Below are 25247 nucleotides of genomic sequence, written 5' to 3'. Positions count from 1 at the left end.
TAAGCGGTCCCTATTTATCTACTTGCACCCGGAGGTGCTTTCAAACTGCTAGGTTGGCAGGCGCTGGGACCGAGCAGCGGGAGCGCACCCCGCAGCAGGGATTCGAACCGCCGACCTTTCGATCGGCAAGTCCTAGGCGCTGAGGCTTTAACCCACAGCGCCACCTGTGTCCCCCAACCCAAGGTACCACTGTAATAATAAATCTTTATTGCGGTCCAAAGAACCATAGAACAATTTCAGAACAAAATATAGTGGTACCTCGGGTTACATACGCTTCAGATTACAGACTCCGCTAACCTAGAAATAGTACCTCGGGTTAAGAACTTTGCTTCAGGATGAGAACAGAAATCGCGCTCCGGCAGTGCAGCGGCAGCAGGAGGCCCCATTAGCTAAAGTGGTGCTTCAGGAATGTTAGAAAGATGCTGGAATGAACTTACATGTTCTTAGCAGAAAGGTTATAAAGAATTAAGTTAAAATGGATTGTTAATGGGTTAAAGTGTAAAATTTAAGGTTAAATTGCGTTAAGATAAATTATGGAATAAAATTTGAGAAAAAGGGAAAGGACTTGCTGAAACAATTATGAATTAAGAACACAAAAAGGGAGGTGTGAGGAAGTCATGGAAATAAGTAAATGAAAGATAAAGATATGAAAATACTGGAGGTTATTGTTTTTAAATGTTATTGTTTAGCTGTATTGTTTTTGGGTTTTTTCTCTCTTTTTTTAGCATTGTATTTTCCTGTATTATTGAAGTATTGTAATCTTTTCTATTATTATTATTGTTTGTTTTTCTTTCTTTGTAACTGTCAAACTTTAATAAATATTTTATAAAAAAAATAAAAATAAAGTGGTGCTTCAGGTTAAGAACAGTTTCAGGTTAAGAACGGACCTCCGGAACAAATTAAGTACTTAACCCGAGGTACCACTGTACAGTTAAGACAGCCAACCATAAAAGAGAGAGAAACTGAGGCGGTCATTTTGTTTCGTCTCGAGCTTGAAGATCTTTATTTCTTTTGATTTCCGAAATAAACTTTGAAGGTTGAAATACTTAACCAGATTAAGAATTACCTCAACTTTCTAAGCATCTGGGTAGGCTTGTCTATACAGGAATGAATCTAGCAGGTGCCCCAAGAAGCTCTCAAAACACCTTTCCACAATAAAAACCACATTCAGGTCTGGCATCAAGAACAGGGATGCCCTTGAAGGGCCAGGATTATCCAGATGGCATTTCCTGCCCTCATCCTGATACCACCTTTTGGGTTTCACTCACAAGGCCACAGCTCCCACCGCAGGAGGACCTGCACAGTCTCTTAAACTGCAAATCCTGCAAATCACACAAGCATAGCTGGGGAAGCAAGGAAAACCCAACACAGCACTGGTCTGCTGCCTTACAAAATACAGTGGTACCTCGGGTTAAGAACTTAATTCGTTCTGGAGGTCCGTTCTTAACCCGAAACTGTTCTTAACCTGAAGCACCACTTTAGCTAATGGGGCCTCCTGCTGCCACTGCACGATTTCCTGAAGCAAAGTTTTTAACCCGAGGTAATATTTCTGGGTTAGTGGAGTCCGTAACCTGAAACGTATGTAACCCGAGGTACCATCTCCTTTCTGAGATTTTTTTTTTTTAAGGAAAAAGTTGCCATGCTGCAGTTTGCATGGCTGCCAGTAGGTGGCCAGTAGGCCACATGAACAGTGGTGTGAAAACAATTGGGGGAGGGAATTATTGTGTTTGTTATTATGTCATGCATTTGAGTGTTTTTCTGCTCTAAGCCACACTCTGATCCTCAAATGAAGAGTGGTATGTACATTTAATAAATAATAACAACAACAGTCTGCAGAGTGAGCGAGCTAAGCAGGCTAGAAGTACAAGCAAGCAAATGGCCCAGATTGGCCTTCCCTTTTCTTTTCTTTCATAAGATTCATATACTGCTTGATTGAGTTGTGTATTTTGTTTTTTTGGTTTACAAAAAGATAAAACAAAAAAAATTGAGAAGAATTCACAGCCATACTTTAAAACAGACATGTCCAAAGTCCGTTTTGGGGGCCTAATCTGTCCCACCGGTTGGTTTTCTCCAGCCCCTGTGGCAGTTTATTTATTGGGGACAAATTCTTAAAACTTTGGCCAGCCCTCATACATGTTCACTTCATCAAATCTGGCCCTCTTTGAAAAAAGTTTGGGCACCCCTGCTTTAAAACATCCAAAAGTCGAAATACAGGTTAAGAACTACCTCAACTTTCTAGCCATCTGGGCAGGCTTGTCGAAACAAAAATGTTTTAAGCAGGCGCCAAAAAGAGTACAGTGAAGGTATCTGCTCAATCTCAATATGCAGGGTGTTCCAAAGTGTAGATGCCGCCACACTAAACAACCAAGTTCTTACAAAAGTGGGAAGGGTATTATGTGGCAGCCCATTCTGCTGATTGAAGCAGCTGAGTGGGTACATGTGGGGTAAGGTGATATTGAAGGCAAGTAAGTCCCAAGTTGCTAAGGGCTTCCCATGTTGCGCAGGTTGTCACACCCTTGGCTCGGTTATGGAGCATGCACACACAACAGGGGCAGAGAAGGCAAGTGGGTGGCCCAGGTGGCCGAGAAAGGAAAGGTACAGGTTGTCTGGAGGGGCAGGTGACTGGGCAGCCAGGTGGTCAGCCCATGAGGGCCTTCCCAAGTTCCCCGTGGTTGCCACTGCTGCCACAGGCTGAAGCCTCTCTGCCCGTGGTCTACTGCCATTTCAAACCTCCTTGTGTCAAGAAGCAGAGTGGAGACGAAGACTCCTTCCTCTTCATTCCCCTCTCCTCTGTGTGCAGGACCAACAGCAGGAGGATCGCAGAATTGGGGGGAGTCGTTGGGGAAGTTTTAGGCAACCTTTCAGGGTATGGGGTGGCAATCAATGTGAGCAGGGATGGAAGCCCTAGTAAATACACAATATGGAACTTAGTTTGCTGTGCTCCCCAAAACTCTGAAGGCTGAAGCTGAGGAACACTTTATTTCTCAGTAAAAATTGGGGGCAAGGTTCACCCTCACACCTGGAAAAGTTTGCTTTTCATGTGACTCGAGAGGAAAAGCCATTTCAGATAACACTCAATAGCAGCTTAACTCAGGGATGGCGAACCAATGACCCTCCAACACGCAGCAGCCCCATCCAGGATGACCAACGGTCAGCTATGATGGGCGGTGGAGTCCAACTACACTGGGGGGGGGCAGAGCTTCCACACCCCTCATTTAGCATTATGGGTAGAAGCTGAGCACTCGCCCTCCCCTCCTGCGGGGTTCTTCAAGACTAACCAGAATCCCCTGGTAGGTTTAGCTCAGGGATGGCTATTCTGTGGCCCTCCAGATATTGTTCGGCTACAATTTCCATCATCCCCAACCACTGGCCCAGCTGGAGGGCCCCAGGTTGCCCACCCAGGTTTTGGGCTCTAGTTAGGAAGCAAGGCAAAATTGTAAGCATGCTTATAAGTATGCTTATAAGCTTGTTTATTTTTCATTAAACAGTATATAAATCTTGCTATGTAAACAAAAACAATCTTACATTAACAAGCATTCCTCAAGTTCGGATGTAATGGGGAGCTCCAGCTACTTTGAAATTGAAAGTGCAAGTTTATTTCCTCCTCTTGCATGCAAAAGAAGGGAGGGGAGTGCAAACCGCAAGGCTTTCCACAGCCTCTACATGTAAAGCTAAGCCATGAGAAGTGACTGATGTGATCATTCTTGATATAGATGTTCCACCCCCAGCAGACTGGTACTGAAGAGAAAGACAGCGCTACCAAAACACAGACATCCACCTTCTCTGTGCCCTGAGGCCACCAGGTTTGCAGACACTTTTTCATTCATTTGTTTCCCCCCAACAACACAGTGGCAGTTGTCCCATAATCCGGGGATCCTTGCCTTTCACAGGAAGCAAGTCACTCACTGCCTGTTCAAAGCAATTCACAACAATATTCAGAACATCAATGAAAGAAAGGAGGAGACGGGGGAAAGAAGCATCATCCTCAAAAGAGTTAATGGAACAGATCCAGTTCATTCTCCAGCTCCTTCTCAAGCATCATCTCTGAACTGGTACAGCAGATGGAACAATCGCTAACTTCATCCCCAACTTTGCAGTTGGCAGCCAAAATCAACATCTGCACTGGATGGCACCATCTGTGTTTGCAAAAACCACCATCACTTTTCATTTCTCTTTTGCTGGTCTGCTTTCCATTTGAGAAAATTGGACCAGCATTAGATTTAGATTTAGAAAGAGCACACAGAACTACAGGCACAAACACTAGCAAACCTTCTTGTATGCTTCAGTTCCTTGGAAATGCAGACAAAAGCACAGAACATGAGCTTCCTAAGAATCTAAGCTTTCTTTAAAACAATGCCACACTGCCCACATTTCTAGCTTTTGTGGCTATGAAAGTGGTGCAGCTGAAATCTCAAAAACTGAACATTCCTATAGCGGCTTCAGGAAGGGTTTCAAAGCGTGACCTGGCCCCACGCACCTCAAAGACAGAATAAATAATGCTAAATAATAAACTTTGCTAAGATATTCTGCTTGCCCTGCTCCTATCTAAGGTTACAACCAGAGCCACAGGCCCTTCTGATTGGCCGGTACCTCTCGAAAATATTGGCAGATGTGCCCAGACACTCAGCAAGAATCACCAAATGCGTATCACTCTTCTAACTGCATAGAATCACTGAACTGTGGAGTTGGAAAAACGCAGGGTGGGAGGCAGGCTAGGAGGCATCACAGGCACCTGGGAAACACCTCAGGGGCGCTACTCTGCCCTCAGGTCCCACATCAGTGACCCCCACCTCAAACTGACCGCAACCAAACTTTGTGCTGGGCTAGTCTTTTCACCGGTCATGCCTTGCACCTCTGCAAACAGCTCTTGGGGTCCCTGGGTACCTTGCCCTGTCTGTGTTCCATCACTGACACAGAGAACATTCAAACATGCAATCCCCGCCTTGCATCCCAAAATAATTCCAGCCCAACACGAGCCACACCACATGAGTCTGCCGGTTGCATAGCTCAGTTCAAATTTCATCCGAAGCTTCGCACCAGCAGGAGATTCCACGGGGAGTGGTTCATAATGAAGTGAAATCAACTTACTTTTTTACTTTTGGATACTTCATCTCTGAAATGGTATTGGTGGCGTCTGTCTGTCTCTCCTTCAGATGCCGAGGCCACATGTTATCCACCCAGTCGACCAAGTCTACCTAAAAGGGCATCCAAAGGAACCAGTTAAGTCAGGAAATGTTGGAGAAAGATCTCAGAGCAAGGAAGGGAAACTGGCAGAGCTATGTGTGTGCAGGCGGAAAAAGAAACCAAAACTCTGCCACCCCAAGCAATCCACATTCTGCAACACACAACGCTGAATTCTGCCAGAAATGTGAATACAAAGATTACATTCCTCTCACAGTTACTGTACAGTTCCATGGTTTTCTGAGGCTGGCTTAGATCTCACAATGTCACATTTGTGCTCCATTCTTAGGATTTTGTTAGGGCAAACATTATTTATATCCCACACTCCCCAGCCAAAGCCGGGCTCAGAACAGCTAACAACAATAAAAGTAACAGCATTCTAAAATCAATTCATTTTAAAATCAGTTCAAAATCAAATTAATGGCAACCATTGGGCTAGAGTTCTGTGAGGATTACCAAAGGAGGGGGTCAGACTGTGCCTTGGCCAAAGGCCTGGTGGAACAGCTCCGTCTTGCAGGCCCTGCGGAAAGATGTCAAGTCCCGCAGGACCTTGGTCTCTTTTGGAGTTTGAATTTGCAAGACTGTGCACAGATGTTTGGGGAGACTTAGAACTAAGTTCCCATTGACTGGTATCAGGCAGACTAGATGGATGTGCACGTCATCAAGTAGGCCATGCCTGCGCTGGATCACACCACAGGTCCCCCCGGGTTCAGCAATCCATCTGCAACAATTGACAGGGCGTAGGAAGACATCAAACAGGGAGGCAGCCATAAAGACTCGTAAGAGCCCAGCTAGATTGGACTCAAATGTCCATCTAGGCTTGCATCTTGCTTCCCCCAGTGACCAATTAGATGCTCCATGAAGACCACAGTCCTCTCCCACCATCATTCCCAGCAAGCCGTATTCAGTTACCCAGGCATGAAGGTTCTACTGCAGCCATTATGATTCTCCACTGATCCATAGAAATAGCTGCTCTTTCTCAATGGAGAAACCTTTACAAGAATGAAACAAATCCTGGTGCGGGGAAGGGAAGGCATTAAAAGTTCCACTAATCCAGTTATCAGCCACTACAGGTTCCAATCCTAGCAATTACGCCTAACAGCCATCGACAGGACAGTCCCCTGTGAATTTATCCAATAGCCAAGTGGCTGTTTGCAAGCCTGCAACTAGCAGCCACAACAAAATCGTGGGACGATGAACTGTGTTAAGTTGATTATGCAGCGTGTGGTGCATGGAGAAATAATTCCCTTGGTCCTGTGTCTACTGTCAATCAGTTCCATTGGATGATCCCTATGAATAAGGCAGGAAAGAACTGAAAGAGGAAGACGAGAGACAGGGCACATAGCCGCTGCTTACCTACTCCAGAGTAGCCCTGTTAACATGAAGCATAGAAGCATAGAAGCATACATGCCAAGAGGTCAGTCAATAAAAATAAGTTTTAATGGAGGAAATCAATCAATCAAACCTGTATATATTTGCATATGATTAGAATAATCATTTCAAGGGAAGAGGAAAGCAGAAACATGCATATGTTTAAGTGGATCCCTGTCATTACTGAGTGTTGTAAGCTACTCAAGCTTTTTGGGTGAAGAACAGGGTAAAATGCTTTTGAGAAATTAATAAAAGCTATCTTATAATCACATTATAAAATAATAATTTTATAAAAAATTCCTCTTCAGACAGGATGGAGAGGTTGGGAACGCCTCTTCTAAGAGGGCCCCTGCTATCTGCAATTGTTACATTAAAATTATATTTTAAATATAAACTTCTTTAAAAAATGTGTTTCCCAATTAATTGAGGATGCCTTTTAGTCAATAATTTTAACTGATTAATCTAACGGATTACAATCACAGCCCTACTTCAAATCATGTTAGAGGACATTCGGCACAGAAACATGTGTGTATACCTTTAAGAAGTTTCTGGGATTAATTGGCTGCAGGTGACCGTTACTATAAAGGAAAAAAGCTGAGTTTTGTTCCTTGCCTGCAGGAATAACATCCACCAGAGTTTGTGTTTATTTGCTTAGTAATAAAGTCTTCGTTTTAGTTTGGGTTTTTACACCTATGTCTCCTGGAGTCACTCTGTCCTCTGCCACCGGCTGGAAATCCCCCTCCAACAAATCACTCCATGGAGTGACCATATTTGAAGTCCTGTGTACCATTCTGGTCGCTTCAACTCAAAAAGGATATTGTTGAGTTGGAAAAAAAGTTCAGGAAACTGCAAGCAAAATGATCCGGGGGTGGAGTGACTCCTCTGCAAGGAAAGGCTGCCGCTCTGGGGCCTTTTTAGTTTGGAGAAAACTAAGTTGGGAGTAAGACGAGGCATGACAAAAGTTTCTAAAATTATGGCTGGCATGGAGAAAGTGGACAGGAAAGAGCTTTCCTCTTCTCTCATAACACTAAAACTCCTGAGCACCCAACGCAACTGAAGGTTGGAAGATTCAGGAGATTACTAAGTCCATTTTTACACAGCAGACAGTCACACAATGGAACTCCCTGCTGCAGGAGGCAGTGACAGCGGCCAAGTTGGATACCTTTAAAAGAGGAATAGACAAGCTCATGGGTAGGCAAACTAAGGCCTGGGCGCTGGATCCAGCCCAATCACCTTTTAAATCTGGCCTGTGGACGGTCTGGGAATCAGCGTGTTTTATGTAAGTTGAATGTGTCCTTTTATTTAAAATGCATCTCTGGGTTATTTGTGCGCATAGGAATTCGTTCTCCCCCCCAAAAAAATATATATATAGTCCGGCCGCCCACAAGGTCTGAGGGACAGTGGACCGGCCCCCTACTGAAAAAGTTTGCTGACCCCGGGACAAACTCATGGCAGAGAGGGCTATCGATGGCTACTAGCCACACTGGCTTTGCTTTATTATGACTACTGTAATTTTATTTATATCCTGCCTTCCCCCCCCCCCCCACCGACAGGGACTCAATAAAGCTTACAGATATTAAAAATAAGAACAGCTCAAAACACAGGGGGGGGAAACAATTAGACAAACAGGTAGATGGATCTAGAACATAGTTAATTACAACAAAAAAATTCCTTCCAGTAGCACCTTAAAGACCAACTAAGTTAGTTCTTGGTATGAGCTTTCGTGTGCATGCACACTTCTTCAGATACACAGAAACAGAAGTCACCAGACCCTTCTATATAGTGAGAAGGTGGGGAGGGGTATTACTCAGAAGGGTGGTGGGAATGGGTGATTGGCAGATAGCTGTGATGAGCCTGTTGACGACTCTTAACGACTGCAATAGGTCTTACAGGAAAAAGCAAGGGGTGAGAAGGTGAAAAATGGCTTTGTCATGTATAATGAGATAAGAATCCAATGTCTTTGTTCAGACCAGGTCTCTCCATGGTTTTAAGTTTGGTAATAAGTTGCAATTCAGCAGCTTCTCTTTCCAGTCTATTTCTGAAATTCCTTTGTAGTAAAACAGCTACTTTGAGATCTTGTATAGAATGTCCTGGGAGATTGAAGTGTTCTCCTACTGGTTTCTCTGTCTTGTGATTCCTGATGTCAGATTTATGTCCATTTATTCTTTGGCGTAAGGTTTGGCCTGTTTGTCCAATATAGAGAGCTGAAGGACACTGTTGGCATTTGATGGCATACACAATATTAGACGATGAGCAATTAAATAGTCCCGAGATGGTATGTGTGATGTTGTTGGGGCCAGTAATGGTGTTGTCCGGGTGTATGTGGCAGCAAGTATGCGTATGTGCATGCACACAAAAGCTCATACCAAGAACTAACTTAGTTGGTCTTTAAGGTGCTACTGGAAGGAATTTTTTTGTTTTGACTATGGCAGACCAACACAGCTACCTATCTGTAACTATAGTTAATTACAGTAGTAGTAGTAGTAGTAGTAGTAATAATAATAATAATTACAAACCAGTACACCACTAGCTCCCTCATGAAAAGCAGTAAGTTTCCAAAAAGGAGAGTGCCATTCTAACTTCTCTAGGGAGGCAGTTCCAAAGTCTGGGCTATTGTTCTATATTTATTTATTTGTGCTCTGACTTCCGAATACCAATTGCTCTTGCTCTCACAATCTGCTCACTGGTTTCCCATCAGCATTCAGTGGGCCAATGTAAGAACAGGATGCTGGAGTAGAGGGGCCATGGGTCAGATCCAACAGGTTCTTCTGTTGTGTTCACTGAACAAACACACACGTGATGCTTTCAGGATAGGACTTTTGGGCAGATGCCCATTGACTGGCTCAGCAGGACCAACAGGAAGACCCCCAAAATGCAGCAGGGCAGGCTCATCACATTTTAGAGTAAGTGGAGCAACGTACACTGACATCTAAAAAGGAGGACCTTCAGTAAGACCGCTAAGACTAGGGAATAAACTAGGAATGGGGCACCTTTGGCACTCCATGTGTTGGGGTCCCCCAACTCGCATCAGCTCCAGCCAGAATGGCCAATGGTCAGGGAAGATGTGACCCAACACCTAGAGCAGCCTTTCTCAACCTGTGGGTCCCCTGATGTTGATGAACTACAACTCCCATCACCCCTAGCTAGCAAGGCCTAGCTAGCAAGGGTCAGGTTACTCCCTGGTCTCAAAGGACCGAACTGCCCCAATGTCGACGCCCCAATACCCTAAGCGCAATAACCAGCCAAAGAGGTCTCAGCTTACCACATTGGGGCGCTTGACGATGTTTGCCAGCTTCGTGTGGCTGAACTCGAGGCTGATCACGTTGTACAACTTCTTGCGTTCCGCCTCCGGGGTTTCGTAATATCGCACAAACTGGGACATGCTCATCTCCGTGCCCTTTTGTGTGTTGACGTCCATTACATCCACAATCCGACGGCTCCCTGTAAGATGATTTTGGACATGTGGAAAGGGTGACGAGAAAGACAACAAAGTTTTTAATTCCCTGCATGATGTTTAAAATAACTAAACCAAGTCTCGAAAACCTTAACACAAGGAGACAAACTATGGTTTCAGGAGATAAACTATGATAAACGAACCACGACGGTTACATTACGACTCCACAGCTGGGAACCACGGGAAAGGAAGGTACTCTTGTGCTCAAATCCTGCTTTGTTTCCCTGTTTCCCATGGGCATCTGGTTGGCCACTGTGTGAACAGGATGCTGGACTGAATGAGCCACTGGCCTAATCCAGCACAGCTCTTCTTATGTTCTTATACAGAAAGCTAATAAATAGGGCCACCTCCTTGCTCCTTAATTGCCTTTCCAGGAGCCTATTCAGATGATATCCCCCACTTTGAAGCAAACCACCAAAAAATAGGTTTTATTTCGCAGTAGCAGGGAGACCCCATGTTCAAATAAACATACACTGTCCCCCAATCCCTTGTCCCTGCAGCGAGGGACAAGAAGAGGAGGAAGGGGAGGAGCAGAGGGGAGAGTCAGAGGTCAATTCCCAGTCTTACAATCCTGGGGCAGGTGGGAAGCATCTTCTCAACTGGTCCTGTTTATTGCAGGAAAAGCAAAAGGGAGGTAAAAAAATTAATAGAATGCAGGTTTGCACCAAACGAATGGTATTAAAGAACATGGGTAAACAGATCATTCAAAGGAAGTAGGGACACTATCCTTCGGGGAAGAACCCCAAGATGATAAGAGTGAACTTTATTGCTTCAGATTAAAATTCTAAAAATAAAGGAAGGGGGTGGAATCTTCCCTTCCATAAAGAAGCAACTCCCTGCAAGCAGAAATTTAGCACAGCAGGAAGAAATGTTTCAGCCCGCCACACCCCTTGCTATGCTAACTTTCTATGTACTTAAAAAAAATGGGCTTTGTCTTTTATTTAAAAATTTTTTTGCATGGAAGCATGCTGAAATGCTATCTTCCATTTTCAGTCTGTAGTATCGTTTTATCCACCTCAGTCAACCAGGCCTTGGACCAGACATTCCATGACCTGGTAGCAGGTTGCTAGATATAAAACTGGTAAGGTAAAGGGACCCCTGACCATTAGGTCCAGTCATGGCCGACTCTGGGGTTGCGGCGCTCATCTCACTTTATTGGCCGAGGGAGCCGGCGTATAGCTTCCGGGTCATGTGGCCAGCATGACTAAGCCGCTTCTGGCAAACCAGAGCAGCACACGGAAACGCCATTTTCCTTCCCGCCAGAGCAGTACCTATTTATCTACTTGCACTTTGACGTGCTTTCGAACTGCTAGGTTGGCAGGAGCAGGGACTGAGCAACGGGAGCTCACCCAGTTGTGGGGATTCGAACCGCCGACCTTCTGATAGGCAAGTCCTAGGCTCTGTGGTTTAACCCACTGGTACATTAATTTAAAAGCCCAACTTGTCAACAAATGAAGGAGGCAGCCCATAATCGCTCTGCGTGGTTTATCATTCAGGCCACACTTCTCTCTAACCAGCTTGGATGGATATTTCTCTGCAACTTTTGGTGGTTATTTCTCTGCTGGATGGCTCAGTCACTCCCAACACCGTAACACAGCAGCAAGAGACTTGTCAGAAGACTGTCTCTGCATGATTGTGAAGCCATTTGTTTATTATAACCCATTTTCCCTCCATGAAGCTCAGGGCGATGTACATGGTTCTCCCCCTCCTCTTTTATCCTCACAACAACCCTGTGAGGTGGGCTAGGCTGAGAGTCATTGACTGGCCCAAGGTCACCCAGCGAGCTTCATAGCTGAGTATGGATTTGAATCCTGGTCTCCCAGGTTCTAGTCCTGCACTCTAATCACTAAACAACACAGCTACACTTTCTTGGTGTAAGGAAACGGCCTTATCCCAAGCCAGACCATGGTCCACCTAGCTCAGAATTTTGTGCACTGACTAGCAGGGGCTCTTCCAGGTTTTCAGTCAGGTGCATTTAGCAGCTCTGCTAGGAGATATTGGGCCCAACTCTGCACCTTCTGCATAAGATGTGACTTCAAGAGAAATAACCAAGTGAGCCAAAGATCCAGCAGAATCGACCTAGCTGCAAAAGGAAAGTTCCCAGCTAGTTCTTGGAACGAGTCTTTGCTCTAGGTCTGCCTCCATCCAGTATGATCAGTGATTCATGCAAAAGCATTGGGAGGATGAGGGAGAAAAGGAAAATTCATCCTCCTACACATGCTAAAAATAAGCTTCTAGTGAATGAGTGAACCTGAGCCTCCACTTTTAATTCAGGAGGAGACAGTATGTGCCTCAGCTATCAACAGTTTGAGGAATCTGGCCATAGATCATGGGTAGACAAACTAAGGCCCAGGGGCTGGATCCGGCCCAATCGCCTTCTAAATCTGGCCTGCGGAAAGTCCGGGAATCAGTGTGTTTTTACATGAGTAGAATGAGTGCTTTTATTTAAAAGGCATCTCTGGGTTATTTGTGGGGCATAGGAATTCGTTCACCCCCCCAAAAAAAATATATAGTCTGGCCCCCCACAAGGTCTGAGGGACAGTGGACTGGCCCCCTGCTGAAAAAGTTAGCTGATGCCTGCCATAACGCAGAAGCCCAAAACTGAAGCTCTTTGCCTTGGCGAACACCTTTGAGATAAGATAAGTGCTTTTCACTCGAGTCGGGAAGTTGACCACAGCTGATCAGAACCATTTTGGGAAAATGACATGCCCTCTCTTTGCCCTTGTGATCTAGGTGACAGCACTGGGTCAAGCGATCCGCCATGAACGTGAGACGAGAGCCCCGCTGGATCAGGGCAATGGCCCACCTAGTCCAGTATCCTGGGCTCACAGAGACCAATCAGGCGGCTGGGGGAAGCCCACAAGAGCAGCACCCTCCCCTCCCTGTGTTTTCCAGCAACAGTATTCAGAAGCACAGCTATCATGGCAAGGAGCCTTCAGTAGCCCGCTTTTAAAGCTATTTAGGCTGGTGGCCATCACTGCCTCCTGTATGCTCATAGTTTTAACTGTAAAACATAGTTTAATGCATGAAATGTGTTTAGTATTAACGTGAGCAAAAAAGCACAAGCAATTGTCAATGAAAAACAAGGGGACACTTCACAAGTATACAGGAGTGTGCCCAAAGCACACACCTATTTCATCACAAACACCATTAGCTAAGACTCACCACTGGGCATGAAACACTATGACAATACTGAGGCACATAACCTCATTGGGCACATCAGTGGCCTGGACCATGCACAACACTAAGCTGTGATTTGTTTAGGGCAAAGGGTGGTTTGTTTCCATGCCCAGGAGACAAACCATCGTTTGTCCAGCCACTGCCGCTGGAAAGCAAACCAATCTTCGGAGAAACCAACTTCCGCTTGTTTGATCCTCTGTGAGGCTATTTGTGGTTTCTTAAATAAGCCACAGTTTAGCACAGGGGTAGCCAACATGGTGCTCTTCCAGATGGTGTGGGCTAAAAGTCCTACCACATCTACCCACTAGCCATGCTGGCCAGGCTTGATGTAAGTTGCATTCCAACATCTGGAATGTGTCATGTCAGCCACTCCTGGCTTCATGTTCTAACTGTGAATGCAGCCACAGTATGTCCTGCCTGCACACCAGAAGCACAATTAGCTGTAGCTCGCTAGCAACCATGCAACACCATGACGTCTTTGAACATGTCAATAGACCCTTAATCCATAAAATGCAAGGCAGCCAAAATACAGTAATGTAACGTTAAGCATTGTTGTGTCGGTTAATCCCAGGAACCAAGATATTAGAAGCCAGAGCAATGAGTGTCAGGGGGCTGGCTGACTTGTGATAGCATTGGGATTCTTCAGCTGAAATGTACAACTAGGGATCAGGCAAGTATCTTGGGTAGAGCTGGAGATGAAGTCTACAGAATCAGCCCCAAAGCCAGATGAGGAAGAGGCAATGGGAACAGGAGCAGCTGGAAGAGGCACCAACTGCTAGGCAGATGAACTTTGGAGAGACAACAGAGGGCTCAAACCAGGGTGCTGGGGCCAGCGTGTCACTATGCTACTGGCTTGATCTCAACTGCAGATAAACAAAGAATGCCACGCCAACCTCCAGCCCAGCAAGGATCTGGTGACACAACCAACCAACAGCATCCTTTGCTGATCTGTTTCAAGGTGTCAGAAAGGAACGCCGTAGCTTGGGAAAGATCTGTAGCCTGCATGGGAGCTGAATCTCCATCAGGTGCCGATCCACGCAGGCATTTACATGTGCTGCTCCCTCCTCCCCAGTAGCCTCATGGGCAGCTAGTCGGGCAAGATGCTCTGAAGCTCCTGCCACCATCTCTGCTGCTGCTGTGGCCCTGTGAGAGGTGAGGGCATCTGAAAGAAATCCAGCACCCCAGGCTGTGGGGGCCTCTAGTCCCAGGGCAAGGATGCCCAGGTCTGATGGCTCCTCGGGGTCAAGCCCTGCAATGCTGATTCAGTTCTTCCCTTTGAGCAATGTGCTGCTCAGGAGAAGAGCAGCCTGCGGAAACAGTTGCTGGCCCCATTTTTCAAGTTAAGTGCAGTTTGTGCAAACTACTGGGTTTGGAGGAAACTGCAAACTATGCTTTGGCAGTAGCTCAGGAAAGGAGGCATTTCACCGCTAAAAGCAAGGGGAGGAACAGGAGGAGACAGAATGCAAGCCTGAGGCTCACAAGGCCAACCCATTTTGGGGAGGGGGGTAGTGTGTCCCAGGTCCTGCTCTCTCTCAGAAATGGGGCAACAGCAGGACCTGATAACCCTTAAGCAGTGTCTTCTCCCCACACCCCCAGAATTCATTGCAGTTCAAGGTGTCAAATGTTCTGGGTTCTGCAGCCAAATCGACATGGAAAGCATTTCCTGATGGGACTGAAAACCACAACGGGAGCAAGAATAAGCAAGTTATCCAAGGAGAATCCACTTCCATTACAGTGGTACCTCGGGTTAAGAACTTAATTCGTTCTGGAGGTCCGTTCTTAACCTGAAACTGTTCTTAACCTGAAGAACCACTTTAGCTAATGCCGTGCGATTTCTGTTTTCATCCTGAAGCAAAGTTCTTAACCTGAGATACTATTTCTGGGTTAGCAGAGTGTGTAACCTGAAGCGTCTGTAACCTGAAGCGCCTGTAACCCAAGGTACCACTGTATTTCAGCAGTAAGCAAGGCTCCTCCTTCATGCAAATAGCCTCAGAATTCAGACACACAGAACAAGGGCCCACAGAGCAGTTCACACAGGAAAGACTTTGCAGGGCAAAAAGCTGAAATCCTAGTTACTAGGTTTAGAAAATGATTCAGCAGCCAGCTTTTCCCTAAGGCTTCACAGCTCCCTGCACATCAGGCAGGTAGACCAGGCTCACAATGGCAAGAGAATCTTGCCAGGGCTCTGATTGTGGCATCAGGGGAGAAGAAAGGAAAAAGGAGTGGGCATCTTTCCCCCCCCCAAAAGACGAGAGAAAACCGTTAAAACTTCCCTTTAAAAGGAAAGAGACAATTACTCTAGCTTGTTAAATCCAAGTGGTGCCATTAACTCCTTGCTGCGGCCCAGAGATGGAAAGGCTTCTAGCTAATAAACTTGATCCTAAAAGCAAGAAAGGGAGACCACACACACGAGACCTCACAGTCATTCAGGCATCCTTCAAAGGGCTGAAGCTAGCTCAGATCTTCAAGATCACCTTCCCTCTCGCCCAGACCCGCCCTGCAGGGTTGTTGTGAGGCTAAAAGGAAGTAATGCAAGCATTCTTCTTTGCAAAAAAGAGTGGCACAAGGAACTGAAACACTTGCACCCCACCCAGCGGTCCTATGCTAAGGATTTTGTTCTATTTCACTTTGCTTTGTTGTTGAAAAGTATGCACTTCTACATTTATTATGTTGGCTCAGGCTGATGGATTAGATGCAATCTTAACACACACACACACACACACACACAAAATCTCTGACCTAACACTAAAAATGGGCACTGACAGGGGCGACATTTCACAGAGTGCCAAGCACATATCTGTGTGCCCCACACCTGCTGTTGAGGGTCCCAAAAGGTCCTCATTTGCCATGTACAAATGTTGTCAGCCATTCTCTGCCAGCGACGTTTGCCCTGCAAGCAAGCAGATAGTGCAACAGCTTGGACACTGAGGAGGCAGGCGAGAATCAGGACCTTTAGAGAGCCAGATGGGATCCAATCGGCTCCATTTGTGATCTAACGTCTACCAGGCCAGAGGTTGCAATGCTACCCTTTCACCACTAGGAGTGGGGGCACTGCAGCTGGGCAAAGTCAAGCCATCCATTCCCTGCTGCTCTTGTCCCAGGTTTAACCTGGTTCAAGAGAAACCCAACTTACATGAACCATAGAATCATAGGATGAAAGTTGGGAAGGTCTCTGAGGGTCATCTACTCCAACCCGCTGCAATTGCAGGAATCTCAGCTAAAGCATCCCTGACAGATGGCCATCCAAACTTTGCTTTAAAACCTCCAAGGAAGGAGAGTCCACAACCTTCCGGGGGAGTCTGTTCCATAAAGCCACTCTTCTCCCAGCACAAGCACAGCATCTTAGGATATGCTCCCACAGTGCAAAAGCACTAGCGACATTATGCTGTGATATATAACTGTGCTTACAACAGCCAAGTGCATAACAGAACACTGCATCTCAGCTTTCTATCTTTCAGGAATGCTTCGTTTTCAAAGCAAGTTTTCAGCCCGCATGGTTAAACAGATAGGCTTGAAGGTATCTGGCAATATCTAGAAGCCTAAGCTGGCAAGACAGAAGAAGTACAATGGACACTCGGGTTGCGAAATTGATCTGTGTGGGAGGCATGTTCGCAACCCGCAGCGCCCACAACCCGCAGCGCCTGCGCACGCGTGGGTTGCAATTCAGCACTTCTGAACATAGTGGTACTGTGTATGCACCAAAACCCGGAATTAACTCGTTTTGGTACTTCCAGGTTTCGGCACGTCCGTAACCCAAAAACGCGCAACCTGAAGCGTCTGTAACCCGAGGTATGACTGTACTCTGTGGTAGGGCTTCTGTATAGCTACATGGCTAGCAGAAGAATAAATTATGTACAATTCTGCAGATGTATACAAATGTGCATCAGTTATACAGATTATAGTGTTCCATATGTCCTTTGCAGCTTCATTTAGCAACTTTCTGCATAATGAATCCAGCAAGGCCTTTATACATTTAAGAAGTTTACAGTGCAATGCCATATCTTTAAAAGAAAATACAAACATGCACAGAACAGCAGCTCAACAACAGATCCCCATCTGACACCAACCCTACCTGAGAAGAACTCACCTCCTTATAGTAAGAAAAAAACTGTGAGATTATATGTGCCCTCTAGCTAAGTGGTGGGTGTCTCATTTCTGGCCTAGGAAAAAACACTTAATGTCGTGGCTAACAAGCAAATTTTTGACTTTCATTTGGATTAATATGGCTCAATAAAATCTTTAATCTGTATGTATTACGCAGGGATCCTGGGCACTGAAGACTTCTAGGACATAGCTGCCTTGGGTCTCTGTGTTGTCCTGCGAATGGACCGCCATTATCCTTAGCAAAATAGTTGTACCTACTGCTTCAATCAGTCTTCACCAACCTGGTGTTCTCTGGGTGTTTTGGACAACGCCCACCTGCCCCAGGCAATGTGGCCTAGTGGGGAAAGCCATGGTAGGGACCAACAGGCTTGTGAGCGCCATGTCTCGTCACCCACGGTAAATAAAAGTTTGCGCCAAGTGACACTACAGGAAAACTTTCATAACAGAAAGAGATATTATCCTCCTCACTCCAAACCCAAACCCTTTCAGGTTATTGTGTGGCACAACAAGAGTGCTAAGATGTGACCTGAGGATTTCCAGGAAGCCCACAAGAAAGGCATGAAAGCAACCATAGTTGTGTCTTCAGAATCTAATACTCAGATACACTACCTTTGAATAGTTCACACAGCTGAATAAGGAGGCTTAATTTAACACAGGTAGGGACAGGTAGACAACGGAGTCACATAGGTTATTTGTGAGTACACCGGGTAAATACAGCTGTGTGAACTAGTCCTTTTTGTGGGCCTATTTGTACAGTTTATGCAAGGAATATGTAGGCATCTGAATACTTTTGGACACAGTCTTCAACAGAGGTAATTTCTCGTTCTCTCTCCCCAACCCCCAAAGCACGAAAAGCGGCGTATCTAAACCAAACTCACCAACTAGCAGCTTGACATCTCGTACAGTGAAATCTGGGTCTGGCATCCTGAAATCAACAAAGGAAGGAGGGGATCAAGTTGAATTCAGGGAGGTAAACACAGACAAGAGGAAATTTACACAAGAACTGCCATCTTGGGCTGCCCCGCTCTCCCTCAGCGCTTGCAACCTGCCTTCTGACCATGGCTGGCTACACGCCACACAAAAGCTCCCAACGAGGGTGTTAAGAATTCTTCAAATCAGAAGCTCAGGCAGATATATCATCTCCGAGCATGGGAGCTACGCTTCCGGGTATTGGGGTTGCAGATGGATGGTCAATTTATTAATTTTTTCTTTTCTCAAAAGCCAGTTTAGGCTACTGGACCTCACTGTACCTGTGGCAGTGAGTTCCACAGGCCAACCCAGGGTTGTAAAAATGTGTTTTGCCCATTTTAAACGTAGCCATTTCGGGGATGAGAAGAACAACTTGGTGGCTGGGATTTGTCAGAAAAAGCAAATGGCGGATTCTGTCCCCCACCCCAAACTCATAATACACATCGCCACGTTTTAGAGCATTTGAAGGATGTTACAGACACTAACTTAGTTCTCCTACTGCAGACCTGTTAAGTAGGTCAGCATTGGTTTCCCCCATATTAGACTGAAGATTTGGGGGCTGAGTTTTGAGCAGCCCACCCACTTTACGGATGGCACAACCAGGATTTGAATGTTAAGACTTCCTTGTTCACAGCTCAGGCACTTCAGCCACTACTACTAGGCTTATGAGGCCAGCAGCAGTTATTTGCTTAGTAAGGGGGACCCATTAACCTCCAGCTCTTCTTGGAAGAACAGCTCCTGTCTTCCCTGTCCACTGCCAATGCTGGGTTGTGCTAAGAGGAGCTCAAGTCTGATGACACCTTGAGGGCAATTCCATTTCATGAGAACGAAAGTGTTCCCAAGGCAAGAGAAGTGGTACTTTAAAAAGGGATGCCACACCATCTGAAAAACTCTTCTCTGTCTGGCTACTGGAAGACCAGACTCAGGTTTTGCAGACACTCCAAAGGACGCAAACGCCAAAACGTAGCCAGCCCCTCTATTTTGGGATTTGCTTCCTTTGCATATCCCCCAAAAGTCGGCCCTTGTGTGTATGTTTCATTCAGAAAGGCCACTGGCGGCCTTTATTACCCACCCCAGGCCCTTGAGACGGGGCAAGCTACGCATCCAATTGAAACAGAGGTATATTGTTAAACATTAGGAGTACTGTCTTACTTAATTCCCAGTCCATCCTTACTTCGGAAGATGAGGGGGACTCTAAGTGCTTCTCGCTGCACATACTCAAAAGTGAAATCTGGTTGGAGGAAAAATACGAGAGAGGGGGAAAGTCATGAGAGAGCAACAAAACATCCATCTAGCCCAGTTTCCAAAAGCCTTCCAGGAAGTCCACAACCAAAGCATAAAGACAACTTGGGCCCTATCTGCACAATACCGTTAAAGCGCTATGACATCACTTTTTAAGAGGCAGCACTTCCACACCCACCCCCCACCCCCCATGGATCACGGGAAGTATAGTTTACTAAGGGTGCTAAGAGTTTCCCTCGCAGAGCTTCAGTTCCTAGAGTGGCTTAACCAGTGCTTTTTTCCTAAAAACATGTTTAGGCATACTCTCATTTTCCTACTTATATTAAAATACAACCCCTCAATGAGGCCAAACTTAAGATTCACAAAATGTTTAGGAGTACAGTGGTACCTCAGGTTAAGTACTTAATTCGTTCCGGAGGTCTGTTCTTAACCTGAAGCACCACTTTAGCTAACGGGGCCTCCTGCTGCTGCCGCACCGCCGGAGCAAGATTTCTGTTCTTATCCTGAAGCAAAGTTTTTAACCTGAAGCATTATTTATGGGTTAGCGGAGTCTGTAACCTGAAGAGTATGTAACCTGAAGCGTATGCAACCCGAGGTACCACTGTATGCGTCCCCCTGCCAAAAAAGCACTGGTTTAAAATAATATGATACTGCTTTAAATGTTTAGTGTAGATGGGGCCTTGTTGACTACACCTTCCACCTTCCTTCCAAGCTGAAGACAGTTCTTCCCCCTCCATTGTATCCTCACAACCACCCTATGAGGTAGGTTAGGCTGGTTCACATAATGCTATTATTTTATTTTATTTATTTATTATTTATCCTATCAGCTTATTAAACAAATGTTATGTGTGAACCTTGCCCAGGGGTTTTTCTCTGGTGCATCTATTGCCAACAAACCACTATTTGAAGCCATTTTTTCAGATAGGGCTCAAAATAATTTGATTGATGTGAAAGAAAGGTGGCTTCTCCAGAACAGACATAAGACTATACTATGAGACATTCTGTCTTTGCTGGTTAAAGGAGTGGTTTTTATTGAAGAACTCGCAGATTTTGGATCTTGAAGGACATGATCATAAATTTTGCTGGTATGCATATTTGTGGCATGGGAAAACTGGAATCCATGAAAATTTCACCAACATATAATTAGAAAACATCTATACAGAGTACGGGATAAATATAAAAACTTGCTGGAAAAGAAAACACCAATATGGCTCTCACCACTAGAAGCCATAGCGGTGGGGGGAAAAGAACATGGAAAAGGACTGGGTAACTTATAGGAATTGTTAATAGAGAAGGAAGGGGAGAATAAACTAACTATTTTTGAAGAAATAAGTGGATTTTTAACGTTAGCTACAATATCATCAACTAAATGAGACTTTTAAGATTGAAAAAATTGGCTTTACAACTCAAACCTCACAATTAGAAAAAGACCTGCTAAAGAACAACCAAAAGGTAATGTCTAAAATGTATAAATTATTATTAGAATGGGAAACAAAGGTTGAAATGGTTAAATCATCAATGATACACTGTGTAACGGATATAGACTATAATACTGATATGGCAGCGTGGGAAAGACTTTGGAAAGGAGATTTAAAATTTACAGCATGCTACTCATTAAAAGAAAACTACATGAAGATGAAGTATAGGTGGTATTTGACGCTTACCAAGCTGGCAAAAATGTGTAAGTCTAAATCCAATATACTGGTATGTTGGAAATGTAAAGAGAGAGAGAGTACTTTTTTCACGTCTTGTGGTCCTGTAAGGTTGCAAAAGCCTGGGAAATTATTTATAATGAATTGAAAAAAATGTTTAAAATAACTTTTGTTTGAAAAATAGCAGCTTTCCTTTTAGGTATATTTGGTGCTGAAAGATCAGAAAAATCTATTTATGTATGCTAGCATGGCTGCCCAAATGATATATGCACAAAACTGGAAAGAGGATCTGACTCCAAAAAGAGATGACTGGCAACTAAAATTGATGGAATATGCAGAGATGATTAAACTTACCAGAAGATTAAGAGAACAGGGTGATAAACTCTTTGTAGCAAAATGGGGGGAATTTATTGAATATATGAAAACAAACTGTAGACAACTAAAAACATTAGCAGGTATGATATAAATGAGCAGTAAATATACTAAGGGAATTAAAAAGGATAAATGGGTAAAAAGGATAAATTAAGATATGCAGTAAGAATTTGATAGAAAAATAAGGAACTGCAGAAGAGCAGGGAGGAAAGTCACAGAAAACTATACTGGATTTGCGTGTCATTTATATTTATTGATGAATATTCTAAAATGGAAAAACGGGGAATTTGTAATTGGCAGCCATTCCATGTTACTGACAAACTTATGAAACAAAAAAAAATTCCACTGAAAAACACTATAATTATTTTTTTTACATATAGATTTACATATTATAATAACTGTGTTAAATGGGCCTTATACATAGCAGGAGCCATTTCATGAAAAGAGGAAAATAGATTCACAAAGGAAGAGGTACAAGTGGATTGATTGGGAGAGTGGCAAAGAATTATATAAAGAACTGGGCAGTAAATTGCTTGCGTAACACTTAACCCAAACAGGTACCCCAAGCCTGAACACCAAGGCCAATCCTGCAGCCTCCTGGGGGGAAGAAACTAGTTGCTACTAGCATCCTTCAAACCCGTTCAGGAAGCGTGCACAAGACCTCTGAATTGAAGAGGAACGTGCACCTGGGAGGCCCGAGGTCCCCCGACAGGCAGGAGGGAGCAGGCGGGGGCAAGAGCATTGCTGCTTCCACTGCAACAGGCGCGTCAAGGCGGGCCAGGTCCACTCCGCCATCCGCTATGGACATATCCGGGCAGGGAGGCTGCGGCTGGGGTAGAAATCGGTGGTGCAAAATCATTTCACTTCCTTTAAGAAACCTCTCTCTCTTTATTTCCATGCACTGCCTTTGCAAGCTGCCACCGGCATGTCAAGGGACGCGCGCCACGCCAAGCGCACGTCTGCAAAAGGTTGGCTTCCCGGCCGGGCTCCCCTGGCGTGAGTCACCCAGCCGTTGCCTCTTCTTCTCCCAGCCCGCTCTCCTCCTCCCCTCTTGCTCCTCGTCACCGGATCCCCTAGAATAGGGGATGCTGGCGGGAAATACGAACTTCGCCAGGCAATTTGCACGTGGGCCAAGAAGCCGTCGGGGGTTTCCGCCAGGCAGGTAGGGAAACCCCTTCCCCGCCCAGGCGGCGCGCCCAGGTCTCCCAAGCCGGCGCTGGGGCCCAGGCCTTGGAGAGGCGCCCCGGGTTACCTTTCCCCTCCATGGGTCGCACAAAGTCTCCGCGGTACATTTTGCTCCTCAGTTTCTCCTCCAGGTTGAAGCCGCGGATGCTGACGATCTCCTCCACGTCGGAGAGGTCCTCCTCCTCGTCGTACAGCCTCCTGCCGATCGATCGCTGCAGGACGGGGAAGGTGGTGAGAACACAAGACATACACGTGTGCGTCGGTGCATACACGTGCAAAACGTGTAGAGGTAGCGCTTCGTTTGAAGGGCGGCCGGGAGCGAAACATACTCTCTGTGTGCGCTCTGGGCAGACAGACCAGAAGTTCGTCGTTGCAAGAAAAGGGCCACACGTAGACACAAAAATAAATATACCAAAATAAGGTCCTACGCGCAAGTCAGCGTGGAGGGGAAAGGATGGGGCCAGAGGGCTTGCAGCGCATGGATCATGGGGACGGGAACAGCCCAGTTTTCACAGCCTAGTTTCCAAAATGCAACCAAAATGTATTCTGCAACTGGAGCGCGGTCTACCTCTCAACCCCGTTTGAGGATTCCTAACCCTAAATTAACAGGGGACGCGTGTGCGTGTGAACGGTACTCAGTCGTGAATGTTGCAGGTCGGTAGTCCAGCCTGAAGGCCTGCTGACTCTCCCAGTCGCCAGGACTGGGCTGAGACGTCGGGTCATGAAGGGCCAGGTGGGCAAATCTCACCCGGCAAGGCAAGCGGGGGCGCAGAAGCAAACTGCCCATTCAAACGAGCAACAAGGGAAGCCAGCCATGTGGGGGTGAGTTTATTAGGCAGCCCGCTCCTCCCACGATGGCGGGGTTTTCTTGCCCGTACGTTGGAAACGAAAAAGCAGCAACTCTTTCGCAGGAAGAAACGCAAAACAGGCAAGCCCGGGCACACATTTACATAATCCAACTGTTTCCCTAGTCACACCGGAAGCCAGCCTCTTAAAAAACACATTGCATTATGTAACATGGGATTTATGGGCTAGAGCCCCCCCCCTCGACTTTTGCAAACCCCCCACAATACACCCCCGTTTCTTCAAAACCTAGCGTGGCATTCAGTGCATGAAAACAAAACCAAGCAACGCTGAGAGTGGGGTGAGGGGCAGGAGTGTTTTCAGTCAAGGTTTGGGGGAAAGGGGGCCAGGAAGGAGTTAAATCTCCCCCCCCCCCATTTTTTTTTAAAAGAGGCACATACAGCAACAAACACGCTGGCTGGGCTACGGGGGCAGCAACAGCCCCCTAAGCGTGTTTGAGCCCAACTTGCAAGCGGAGCTTCCTGGGATCTCCTCCTTTGCTCGCACGATCGAGGGGTCGCAGGAGGAGGATGGGGGGGGGAGATGCAATGCACCAGCTGTGCCCCCCCATCACACTTGAGAGGCGCCGCCGCTTTCCTGCAAAGCACTTTAAAACACACCCAGCAACAATGCCCGGGTTTAAAGCCCCAAACACAGACACGCCAAGCAGCTCCCCTCCGCCCTGCAAACAGCCTCTCGCTCTCCACGTACAAACCACCTCCGCAAAATCGCTTGAAAACAACCCCCCCTCTCCGCCCCCCAACCCAACCTACTCCCCAACACCACCACCACCATAATAATAACAACAACATATCACTACACACCAATCTTCTTCCAGAGTCTTTCTCTGCCTCCATCTTTTGAAGAGTTTCATCTCTTAATTGTCAACAGTTCCTCCTTTGGGTCCTGCTGCAAAGGTTCGGCCGGGGCTCTTCCTGCCGGGGGGGTTGGCCCAAAACACACACAAGGTTTGCAAAACGAAGGAGAAGGGGAAACCCTGGGAGGGGGGGATCCCCCCACCTCCGAGTGCCTCTAGAAACCAACCCGCAGCCAGCCCCCCACCCCTCCAGAAGGCCATCCGGGTCTCTGCAAAGTTTTTCCCCTCTCCCTCCCCCTTTTGCAAATTTTGCAATCTGCACTTCTGGGGTGGGTGGGTGTGTTTTAGCAGCGGGGGGGGGGGCAGAGGAAGCACTGGAGCTGCGCAAGCGGCAGCCCCAGCAGGCGAGGCGGTCGACGGTGAAGGGGGGGGGCTTTGGGGTTGTTGTTGTGTTTTTTGTTGTGTGTATTTCTTATGCAAAAAGTCCTTCAACAATCATTTCCCAGCATTGAGAATACTGGGAAGGAGGGAGGGAGGGGCGGGCAGGAAGGGGGAGGGCGCGCGCAGGCGTCATGGCAGCCCCCGGAACGTAAACACTGGGGCGGGGGGGGGGCGGTTGGAGGCGGCGGCGGCGCGGGAGAGCCGCGCTTGGGGCGCCCTCCGCGCAGGACCGCGGCCGGTCCTTCCCGGCGCGCATGTTGGCGAAGGAGGCTGGCGGGTCACGAGTGCGCCCAAGCACGCAGGCGCTGCAGGCTGCGCGTGTGCATGGGGACGTACACGTGAGTGTGGGGCTGGGGTGGGCGGCGGTGAGAGGAGCGGCGGAGGGGGCTGGAGGAAAGGGCAGCCTGCGCTCTGCAAGGGTCCTGGAGAGGTGGAG

At 46.5% G+C, this 25247-nt stretch overlaps 1 protein-coding gene across 4 annotated transcripts in view; it reads right to left on the bottom strand.

Moving 5' to 3' along the window:
- Window positions 1-24669, bottom strand: part of KDM2B (lysine demethylase 2B) — a 93917-nt gene extending 69248 nt beyond the window's left edge. Inside the window, exons 1-6 of one of the 4 annotated variants that reach the window (XM_081893250.1) lie at window positions 24378-24669; window positions 22778-22922; window positions 19412-19490; window positions 18169-18215; window positions 9815-9993; window positions 5089-5195 (exon numbers count right to left, since the gene is read on the bottom strand). In XM_081893250.1, coding sequence (XP_081749376.1) covers window positions 5089-5195; window positions 9815-9993; window positions 18169-18215; window positions 19412-19490; window positions 22778-22922; window positions 24378-24410 — 590 coding nt within the window. In that variant the 5' untranslated portion in view covers window positions 24411-24669. Of the gene's footprint in view, window positions 1-5088; window positions 5196-9814; window positions 9994-18168; window positions 18216-19411; window positions 19491-21945; window positions 21980-22777; window positions 22923-24377 lie in introns of those variants that run through there. The other 3 variants (XM_081893249.1, XM_081893252.1, XM_081893251.1) reach the window with 3 other exon arrangements.
- Between the last annotated feature and the right edge of the window lie 578 nt (window positions 24670-25247).

This window comes from Podarcis melisellensis, assembly GCF_964234715.1.
Source record: "Podarcis melisellensis genome assembly, chromosome: 16".
Classification (NCBI taxonomy): domain Eukaryota; kingdom Metazoa; phylum Chordata; class Lepidosauria; order Squamata; family Lacertidae; genus Podarcis; species Podarcis melisellensis.
The sequence above is the reverse complement of the archived record's forward strand: the minus strand, read 5'-3'. Positions and strand labels throughout refer to the sequence as shown.